At 39.9% G+C, this 11,265-nt stretch overlaps 1 protein-coding gene across 2 annotated transcripts; it reads right to left on the bottom strand.

The window, feature by feature from the left end:
• Nucleotides 1-1,209: 1,209 nt before the first annotated feature.
• Clec12b (C-type lectin domain family 12 member B) lies at nt 1,210-9,849 on the bottom strand. Of its 2 annotated transcripts, none has more exons than XM_057788366.1 (6): nt 9,759-9,849; nt 8,459-8,557; nt 6,267-6,482; nt 5,480-5,634; nt 5,104-5,219; nt 1,210-1,360 (listed from the first exon to the last, which is right to left on the bottom strand). In XM_057788366.1, exons 1-6 carry the CDS (start codon nt 9,847-9,849, stop codon nt 1,210-1,212), a joined length of 828 nt encoding a protein of 275 aa, XP_057644349.1. The 2 variants fall into 2 exon arrangements, with proteins under 2 accessions (XP_057644349.1, XP_057644360.1); XM_057788377.1 differs by having other exon boundaries at nt 1,210-1,273.
• Between the last annotated feature and the right edge of the window lie 1,416 nt (nt 9,850-11,265).

Raw genomic sequence — 11,265 nt, 5'->3', positions numbered from 1 at the left:
ATTTCTGATGCCTGGATTTACAGTATTCCTTTATCTCCTACAGGAACGTAAGCAAACTGTTTCAGAAAAATTTTAAAGAATAATTTTTCTGGTAGCATGTCTTTGAATAATATTCCAGTTTTTCTCTGCGGAAAATAAAACAGTAACAGAGAGGTGTCCTAATAGTGCTGAACACTTGCTTAGGAAACATGAGGATGGGAGTTCAGATCCCAGCACCCCGGTAATAAACCAGGTGTGGTCAAGCACACACCTGTAAGCCCAGCATCTAGTGAGCAGAGGTGGAAAGAAGACTGGAGATTACTGGCTTCCAGCCTAGCTGAAAAGAAAATCCACAAACTCCAGGTTCAGGTGTGAGAACTTACATCAAAGATAATGTGGGAAGAGACAGAGGAAAGCACCTAGTGCTCTCCCATGGTCTCCACACACATGCACGGGTACAATTATCTACACATGTGCACATATCCACACATACATGCATGATATACATACATACACACAGAAAATAAAATGAAATATAATACTAATAATAAGAGAATAAACATCTTTATTATTCTGATAGAACCAAGATAACAAAATTGATAGCCTGAATATTATTAGTTTAGATAAATGCTGAAAATATTAAGACATTCATCCTATTTCATGTAGTCTATAAGTTATAAGAATTGGTAGTGTAGTTTCATAGGAAGACAAAACAGAGTTAATCTCTACGTGGAGACTGATTAGCTGTTTAGACAATCTCTAAAAGAGTAAAGTATTTCTAAGTCAATAATACAGCCCTGCTGTCCCAGGTTCTTTACTTTGGGCTTCCTCAAAACTCTACAGAATTGGGAAGTCTTTATAACAGGGGTCTTCTAGAAGCTGCTCCATTACAGGGGCCCATGTTGGTCTGGTAGTTAATATTTAAATAATACCAATAATACTAAGTCTGTGTGAACACATGTAAGAGTAAAGCAAGGAACAGTGTTTATGGAGGGGCAGCCTGAGTGACATGTTGCTTCCTGGGTACTTAGGATCACTGTAAGACAGAAATAATGAAAACACCAGGTCAGAGGGTAAGACAGTGAAGTGGAAAATGTTCTGGGAAGTAAGTTTGCCTGTGTGCTAGTAAATCACCTTTTTCTCAGTTTCTGTCTCAAATACCAAAGCTTCCTCCTTTCTTGCTTGAGTTTGCAACAGGCCCTCACTTCTTGATACTCTTAGAAAAGTCAATCAATCCAAGTCTTCAGTCTTCACCAGGGAAGCTGTCTTCTCACAAATCCAATAAATTTCAGCACTACAGCGTGAGACATAAACATTCCCTCTTTCAAAGTAAGCACAACCTCTGGATCCATTGAACCTGGAGTGCTCCTGATCACTAAATCTGGAAAGTAATTGATTCAAAATAAGTTAAAAATATTACATATGAAATTTAATTAGAATTAAGTGTCATCCTTAGAGGAAAAGTCCATACTAGTGTGAGACCCCAATGCCCACAAAACATCAGGATCTGTATTACCAGCATGTCTATGTTCTTTATTTCCAGTTAATTGTGATCCCAGTAAAAATATTTCTTTAATAAGAATATATTTAATTCTGCAGGAAATACTAGTGCATTAGTGGTACAAAGGTGTGGGAGTAACCAGCCACTATCTTACTGAACTTGAGGCCTGTTTCATGAGAGGGATCCCATGCCTAACACTGCTCACATTTTTTATTGCCCTGTTTGCTTTCTGAAGAGAGAGAGATAGAAGGTGTGGAGTTGGATGGGTGGGGGGAGGTGAGGAGGATCTGGGAATAAGGCTAGAGAGACCATGATCAGAATATATTATATTAAAATTCAATAAAATAGAAAAATATTTAAGATATGGCTCAGAAATTATTATTCCCACCAGCAATATGGAATTCCACTAGTGGAATTCACCCCGTGCAGATTACATTAGAAACAATAGTTTATTTTGACATTTTAAAATTTAGTATGAAAACTAAAAAGATAAAGTAATACCTTGTAAAAAGTTGTTATGTTTTCTATACAAAAAAGTAACTATGCATGCTTTCTACACACTTGAGAAAACAGGACAGAATTTGAGAGAAAAAAAATTAATGCCTTACTAATGGGATTTGGTGATCAGGAAATTGAGTCCAGCTTCTTGACTCAAACCTAAATGTGTGTTAAAATCACTGCTTTTTTCAAGTGATGCACCCTGGGATATCATGTTATTTTATTCCTCAGGGTTAAGCCTATTAAATATTACTATTTGAATATATCTAAGTCAGAGAGTCCTTATTCAGGATCCAAGGAAGAGGCTGCACAAGCCTGAAGTCTTCCTAGGCTGAGTATAGAGAGCTGGGTTATTTGACAGCTGAATGACTTATGATGGTCATCATCTGTGGTCTCTGTGTGCCAGACATAGATCATTTCCTCTATATGTTCACAGGAGCCCATAGATGAATGACTGCCTTCACATAGGAGAGGAGAAATGTATATTCTAACCTGGGAACTGCATTGCATTTACACGGTGCTGGGTCACAGTCCTGGATGATCTCTGTCTAACAGTCCTCCTCTCCTCTGTCAGCTATGAGCACTGCCCACCCCATTATTCCGCTTTGTAAAAGAGTAACTGTCCTTTTCGTCTGTGTTGTTTTGAGTGAGTCTTTGTCGTTGTTACTAGTGTGACAATGAACTAACCAAACATGGCAAGCAATGGTGATAAGAGCCTGACAGATAAATATTTGAACAAAAAAAGTCCTAGAAAAATCTTTGTGGAGTGGATCTTTAGGGAGAAAATAATAGACATATAATTATTTGTTATTCAAGGCATTTGGTGAGTCACAGCTGAAACCAAGCAGTTCTGAGCAAGACTAAAATTATTATAATTCAATTTACAAAATATACATGGAAGAGAAAAACAGAGCAAGTTGGGTGGCTTCAGTACTTGGAGGCGGGAGAGATACAAGTGATATCAGATCTCATTTAATGTAAAAATTACATATTGTGAAAATATAAACACAGTTATTTTATTTAACTAAAGTTTTGATATAGGATACTTGCATTTTTGTCTTTGTTTTAAAGTCTTTCAAAAATTCTGAAGCCATGACTTCTTTTAAACTTTTATTCTTTTATTTGAAAGATTAATTTGTTTTTTTTTATGTGTACATCTGTGTATCAATGCATGCATGAGTGTAGGTGCCCTCAGAGGATGTAAGAGCGGGCTAAATCTACAGAAGCTGGAGTCAGAGGTGGTTATAAGTCACTTTGTGGGTGATGGGATGTGAACTCAGGTACTCTGTAGAAGTAGTATATGCTCCTAATCAGTGAGTGGTCTTTCCAGTCCTTGCTTTAAAAAACAAAAACAAACAACAAAAAAAAATGGTTTGTGAGATGGCTCAGTGGGTAAGACCACTTGCTACCAAGCCTAGTGATTTGAGTTCAATTCCCTGAACCCACAGACAGGAAGTAGAGAACTTAACCCTGCAGGTTGTCCTCTGACCTCCACATGTCTACTCTGGAACCACACAATGCTGACAGCTCCAAATAAATTAATATAAAATATTTTTAAATATTAAAGTAAAAACAAAGCAAAATTGTTCTTAAGAAAACAAGGCTTTATCCCATAGGACGATTGTGTAGCTGAAACAGACACTAGTTTTCTTCTCCCAAGCCACAGCAATACCCACCCCTCCCATACACACAGGCTTCCTCTGTAAGCCCAGTATGACTTCAAGCAGCACCTGAGTTTCTAGCTCCCAGTGAATCTGAACCTCTTTCTTAGGAGTCTTTTGAAAACTACAGAAGATCAGATGGGGCAAGACTTTGAAATTTTTTTTCTGACTTCTAATTTGTTATAATTTTGAATAGTTACAAAGCTTCAATTTCCCAAACTGTAGGGATTTGATGTGTACTTTCAACATGGTCATTGAAACTATGCAGCAGTAGATTTTGCCTAGAATGCTTGCATGTAACCTAATTGGTGGTCTGCACCCTGAAGCTAATCTGGAAACTAATCATGTAGTTTAGACTTACCTTCTGTGAGAAAACAATTACTTAATATGAGTACACTGTCAATGTTTAAATGTGTGTCCTTATGGCAAACACCACCCTTGAAGGTTGTAAAGGCTAGAATATAAAATAGCTGAGTGAATGAGTATCTAAAATGTTCAGTCTTGATGGGATCACCTTTGAACTGGGCATTCGTGAGCATGTCACAGAATCTCGCTATGATAATATTTTTATTATATAATGGGGATGTGAAAGTGCATCCTTCAAAGGTTTATATTTGCAAAGCACTTAGAACATATTGTTATATGTACATGCTTAATAAGCAAAGCAACTAGACAGCACATTAAGCTTAGTGCGTTGGTCTGAGTTTGACAAATAGATGGAATTGTTTACCAGCCCTCTGATGGAGGAAGGTCATTGGCTAATAAAGAAACTGCTTTGGCCCATTTGATAGGCCATCCCTTAGGTTGGTGGAGTAAACAGTGAGCTCAGACGCCATGCTCCCCTCTCCCAAGCAGATGCAGGGCAGCTCCTCTCAGAGACAGACGCCATGCCCATGTGCTCCAGAGCAGACGCGATGAAGCTCCGACCCAGGATGGACATAGGCTAGAATCTTCCTGGTAAGCTCACCTCAAGGTGCTACACACATGAATAGAAATGGGCCAAGCAGTGTTTAAATGAATACAATCTGTGTGTTGTTATTTCTGGTGTAAAGCTAGCCGTGTAGGAGCCGGGCAGGACGAAAAGCAGGCCCACAGCTCCTACTACAGCCCTCAATGTGTTCCCTACTGCAACTCTCTCTCTTTTAAACAGTGGGTTCAGTTCCCTGAACCCACAGACTGGAAGTAGAGAACTTATCTCTGCAGGTTGTCCTCTGACCTCCACATGTCTACCCTGGAACCATACAACCATGACCTCTCCAAATAGATGAATACAAAAATAATTTTTAAATATTAAAGTTAAAACAGAACAAAATTTGTTCTTAAGAAAATAAGACTTTATCCCATAGTACCATCATGTAGATGAAACGAACACCAGCTCTTTTCTCCAAACAACAGCACAAACACACTGGTTTCCACCACCTGGCTGGAAGTACTATCTTCCAGCCCCAACAGTTAGATACTTACAGGGTTGGAGAGGGAGATGATCCATCTTCCCATAACCAGTGCCTGCCAGTTGAGTTCCAGGACAATCCCAGCCAGAAGAACGAGAGAGTGAGTGATGGCTGTGTCTGAAGAAAATCCTGGGGGAGGGAGAAAGCAGGACAACTAAGAGGCCATCTGCTAGTTTGAGGAGGTATGAAAAAAATTGTTAATTTCCTTTATTGTTTGGGGATAGTTCGGTGGTTAGATCACTTTCTTAGCATGTGCTGTGTCCTGGGTTTCATGCCCAGTTCTTCAATTCGTTTATTAGTTCTCATTCAAAATCCATTAGTTTCTTATCATGAAACAGATTTCATTGTGTGAGACATTTCTATACCCTGGGGAGGAGACTCAGTCATACCCTTTCTTTGATGCTGTCAATCTTCACCAGAGTGGCATTCTTGTCTGTACAGTCCTTTCTGCTGTCACTCCAGGATTTCTCCTCATGAATTGTGAAATAGTAGCAACTGTTTCCATGCCATTGCCATGTCTTAGGACAAGGATTGCACTTATGGTCTGAAAAGAAAATTATATTCAAAAATGCACACTCTGTGCGGTGACTGCACAAGTCTTTGGAAACTAAGTCATGCACACAGACAACAGATCTGAGTGGCAGCAGAGTAACCCTGGCTGGGAGTTGACAATAAAGATTCTCTTCGCAGGTCCAGGCTTTTAATATTCTTATGATAACCAAAGCATCTAAAAGTGATGGATAAAGTGAGGGAGAGAGGTTTAAGTACCAAGATGATAACGTTTGGGAATGACTATAAAATTCTTTTTTTCTTTATTTCTTTCTTTTTTTTGGATTTTCGAGACAGGGTTTCTCCATAGCTTTTGGTTCCTGTCCTGGAACTAGCTCTTGTAGACCAGGCTGGCCTTGAACTCACAGAGATCTGCCTGCCTCTGCCTCCCGAGTGCTGGAATTAAAGGCGTGCGCCACCACCGCCCAGCATGGAATGGCTATAAAATTCTCCTGTGTTTTCCAAAATATTAAAGAAATCTGTATTTCCTTGTCTTTCATAAATTTAGAATAGCATGGTCAAGGGAATGTTAAAGGACTCAAATTCTATGAGACTGTGCTGCACATGAGTACTTTGATCAAAGTGACAGACTTGATCTGGCCATTTTACAGATGTAAGTCAAATTACCAGAAGTGTGGATGAGGAATTCCTTGCAGAGCTTGGTAGCCATCTGTCCCTGCCTCTCTAGGAGGGCAGAGATCTGGGACTGGAGAGATTTCTCTGTGGGATTCTTCATAGAGATGTTCAGTGGCTCAGACAGATTGTTCTGCTGTGGGTGGATGATTTTCTGAAGTTGACTTAACTTCTCTGAACCTGAGTTAATATCATTAGACATCTGCAAAACTACAAGACATAATGAGACAAGTGCATGTTTCCTGACGTGCTCACAAGGCCACTAGGCTAATGTAAGAGACTGATCCCCAGGCCACTGGGGATTCTTTCTCTCCTTCCTCCCCCTTCCTCTTCTCTCTCTCTCTCTCTCTCTCTCTCTCTCTCTCTCTCTTTCTTTGTTCCTCCCTCTTGCCTTTTTCCCTCTCTTCCTTTTGTCTTTTCTCTCCCTCTCTCCTCTCCCTTCCTTGTAGAGGGCACTAGATCCCCCTGCTCAACCTCTACCACCCTCCCTCATGCCCCATCTTCCCTTTCTTTCATCCTTGGCGGGGTTTTGCTAATAATTCCAGATGGTTTTGGACCATTCTAACTATTTCTAGTTCTGAATCCATGTATTTATTTAAAAACATCTTTATTTTTATTAAGCTCTTTCAGACTCAGCAGCACACTGTTACAACCACTTCAGCAAAAACATTGCAGTTTGCAAAAATAAATTAAACTTCATTTCATGATGAGTCAACATTATTTCACTTGAGTTTGTTTTTGGGTGTGCATCTTTTAAAGATAAATAGCGTATTCTCCTAACAGCATTTACTGAGCATCTGTTACCTCAACAGGAGCATCCGATTTCTTTTCCAAAGAACAAGATAAATAATTAGGCTGTCTTTACATGTCCAAATCATAACCATCACTGAAATCTTTCATATAAGGAAATAAGTGGATACAGCATGTGACACATTAGTGTCTGTGATTATTAATCTTTATTTTCAATGTGACCGGGTATAGAATTATCTAAGAGAGAAATTTTGGGAGGTGTCTGTACAGGCATTTCCAAGGAGGTTTCACTAAAACATGAACTCCCCGCACTCCCCCGAGTGTGGGCAGCACCATCCCCTGGACTGAGGACCTAGACTGCTTATAAAGGAGGAAGCAAGCTGAACATGGAATTCAGTTCCCTCTGCTCTCTGACTTTTGATGTAATGTGATCCATTACTGTATGACTTTCCACTCTGAGGGACTGTATTCCATCTTAATTAAACCACGAACCAAAATAAACCCTTCCTTCTTTAAGCTGCTTTTACTGTCACATCAACAAGAGACAGTAATTCATACAGCAACTTGTAATACAGTTTTGACTACAAGTCACCTTAGAGTGGGTGCTGACCTCATCAGTACTCTTTATTCCACACACTCAGCATTTTATAACCTGCATCTCCTCAGGGTGGCTTTCCATTTACCATAAGGCACAGTGCCCTACTCAGTCCACCTGCAACTGCACGTGAGTCAAGAGACTCTTCTCTTAGGGTCTGCTAGGGAGTGGTTTCCACTGTAAGATACATGCACGGTTCAATTCTGCCTGCTAGGTATGATGTAACTCCCACCTCCTATCTTCCTTCTCTGTGTGTTTTCCTCATTCAGGCAAGTCAGATTGTTGCTGCCACTTTAATGCTTTCTTATCCCATAAAGGTGATGGGTGGGCAGACTTAGCTAGCCATATGCTAAATTTCAAGACAAAACAAAGTGTATGTCCTTCTGCAAATACATCTGCAGGTTGATTTTCTATTTTTAATGGAGAATATCAAATGGGTATGTCTGTTAAGAAAAGAGCTTCTCAGTTTTAACCAATAACTAAGAAAAGATGAGTCTGCACACAGTATGATCTATTTCATCAAAAGACAAAAATAACGGGGGGGGGGGTAGAATTCCCAGAGCAGAGAAATAGGACCCTTGCCAGTGTTTCTGAAGGTATGGTGGAGAATGAAATGGATCTGGGGTAGCAGAAGTGTCTGTGTTTATATGACCAAGTCATAACTATCAGTGAAATCGTTCATATAGAAAATAAGTGAAAAGAGCTAGGGAGACATGAGTGTCTGTGATGATTAATCTTTTTTAATCAATCTAGCATACTAGTAGCCATGTCCTTCATGAATTTGCATACTGTGCCAGGTTTTTCTAATTGTTTTTCTTTTGTTTAATACAAATTTACTTACACATAATCCCCAAGATCACCAGTCCCGTCACCAGCAACAGGCAGAGTGTCATCAGGCTCAAGGCAGCTCCTCGCCAAATAGAGAATTGAGCTGGGTGTCCTAGAAGCCAGTGGGGGATGAGTAAGTAGAACCATAGCACACTGTTACATTTGGGGTTGTTTTTCCCACCCAGGAAGTTCCTCGATATTAAAACGAGCAGGCAACTCTTGGACCATGTTTGTCATGAAAACATCTGTCATCTTCCTCTTCTTGATTCACACAATATTTTTGCTAGGTGAGTATGCTAGCATATATGGGATAGTCACCTGACCTCTTTCCCCAAAGGTTAGAATGAGAATTACAAGACAGAACAAGATTAATATGCATAATCATCTCTCCTTTGAAAAACACCACAAACTCTATGCTAGGTACTGTATATCTTCTCCCTAACACACACACACACACACACACACACACACACACACACACAGTAAAAAGAAATCCAAGAAGCAGAAAAAAAGCAATTCATATGAATCAGGATAACAACTAGGACTGTATCGCAACCTTTGGAAGTGACAATAGTTTTATAAATTTAATGATGTCTCTGACTCCAGAGACTTGGCATTTCTGCCAACTGGGCATAAAGGAATGAGCTGACATGGAAGACTCTCTCCACCACACAATTGTATAAACTCAGACAAACTACCTCGCTTCTTTGAAATTCAGCATTTCCATCCACATAACTGCAGAAATTGCAATTTATTTACTTTATTTTGCAACTACATTTCAATAATGATATGTATAGATCGAATTTATTATTGATAAATGCTCTGAGTTGTACTTAAGGTTCCAATGACATTAAATTAAAAGCAGCATAAAAGAAAAAGGTAGATATTGTTCACTTGTGATTTATCTATATTTGACTCCTTCCTTAAATTATTGCACACACTAGCAAAGCTTTCTCTACTTACTTTAGAATCCTTTTTGGTTTATATAAGAACATCTCTCTGTCATTGCTAACAAGGCATTAGAGTCAAGGATGGTTATAAATAGAAAACTCTCACTGCAAGACTCAATCTCTGACATAACCACTATTTTTTTTTTTAACAGCGAAGATGGTCATGACAGTAATTCCATATGGCTCACACTGGTCTTGAAAGCCCTTCATATTCTCTGAAGGACACTTGTTCTGCTGACCTGCCTCTATTTGGGGGATTATATCGCATGCTCTCCCCTCCATTTTAGTGTCAAAACCCATATCTCGAAACACTTAACAGCTGCCATTTCCAAGGTCATAACATGCTTTCTCTGGAGCTCTTACCTTCTCTTCTTAGGTTATTTCCATCCTGATGACTGCCCACTCTCGCGGAGTCCTGAAGCATAAGCGTTGCATAGGTCACTTCATCAGACATCATAGGAGAGAGTGAGTCTACAAATTAATGTTGCAATATCTTCAGGCCCAGTACAGGCAGTGCCTTTTCAAGGCCAGATAGCTTTTACACAGACAAATAACTGACAGGAGACAGTCCCTATGCTCCTTTGTAAGGACAGAATGAAAGTGAATTTCTCTGTAGTGTGCGAGAAATCAGAAACTGTCCTTAAAAATTAGAATGTTGCCAGTTTTCAACTGTAGTGCATTGTTCCTTGTTGTGAAGCCAAGAGGATGTCTTTGTAGGCAAGCAGGAGTTAAGGGTTCATGTTGGAATTCCCATGGTCCTTAGGGAACTCGGAATGTTTGAATAATCAATAAACAATACAGTTTTATTCTATGCATGTGTGTAAGTTGAGTTAATTCTATAATGGATCTAGTTTGTCCTCAGTTGTATCAGATTCCAAGGTGAGTGATGATAAAAAGAGCAGTGTCATATATGCCTGGATAGTGCAATAAGAAAAGTGTTAGAATTGTTTATTTACTTTTTTTATTCATACACTTTTTTTAATCATTTTGTGTCTGATTTACTTCACTTAGCTCGATATCTTCTGGGTTCATACATATCAAAATGGCAATTTTCTTCTATTTCTTTTTTTTTTCCTTATCTTTTTTTTTCATTGAAAAAAAAAATTTCTGCCTCCTCCCCGCCTCCCATTTCCCTCCCCCTCCTCCCGCCCCTCTCCCCCTCCCCCCACTCATCTTCTCCTCCCTCTCCAGTCCAAAGAGCAGTCAGGGTTCCCTGCCCTGTGGAAAGTCCAAGGTCTTCCCCCCTCCATCCAGGTCTAGGAAGGTGAACATCCAAACTGTCTAGGCTCCCACAAAGCCAGAACATGAAGTAGGATCAAAACCCCATGCCATTGTCCTTGGCCTCTCGTCAGCTCTCATTGTCCGCCATGTTCAGAGAGTCCAGTTTTATCCCATGCCTTTTCAGTCACAGTCCAGCTGGCCTTGGTGAGCTCCCAACAGATCGTCCCCACTGTCTCAGTGGGTGGGTGCACCCCTCATGGTCCTGACTTCCTTGCTCATTCTTCTATTTCTTATAGCAAAATCACACACGCATGCACACATTCACACACACATGCATGCACGCATACACACCCACCCAGCCACAGATGACATAAATAAGAATCCTGTATGTTGTAATGCTGTAAAGGGATAAAAATCACACACACACACACACACACACACACACACACACACACACGTTAGCCCAGGCTGTCCTTGCACTTACAGTGGAGAGTAGGCTGTCCTTGAACTTGTAATCATTCTGCCTTAGCCTCTGTAGTGCAAGGACTATAGGCTTGTACCATTGCACTCAATTTCCATGTGTATTCTTACTGCCCTTGTCAAATGTAGTTGACCATAAATATAGGAGCAGTCATTTTGGTTTAACAGA

Source organism: Chionomys nivalis, chromosome 1, assembly GCF_950005125.1.
Source record: "Chionomys nivalis chromosome 1, mChiNiv1.1, whole genome shotgun sequence".
Classification (NCBI taxonomy): Eukaryota; Metazoa; Chordata; class Mammalia; order Rodentia; family Cricetidae; genus Chionomys; species Chionomys nivalis.
Note: the sequence above shows the minus strand (reverse complement) of the source record. Positions and strands in the feature narration are given on the sequence as shown.

Coding starts and splice junctions, on each gene's coding strand:
- Clec12b (XM_057788366.1), bottom strand. CDS start 9,849: ATGTCTGATGAAGTGACCTATGCAACGCTTATGCTTCAGGACTCCGCG. Junction 8,558..9,758: donor AAATAACCTAAGAAGAGAAG/GTAAGAGCTCCA, acceptor ACTGGCTTCTAG/GACACCCAGCTCAATTCTCT. Junction 6,483..8,458: donor GGTGATCTTGGGGATTATGT/GTAAGTAAATTT, acceptor TATGTCTTGTAG/TTTTGCAGATGTCTAATGAT.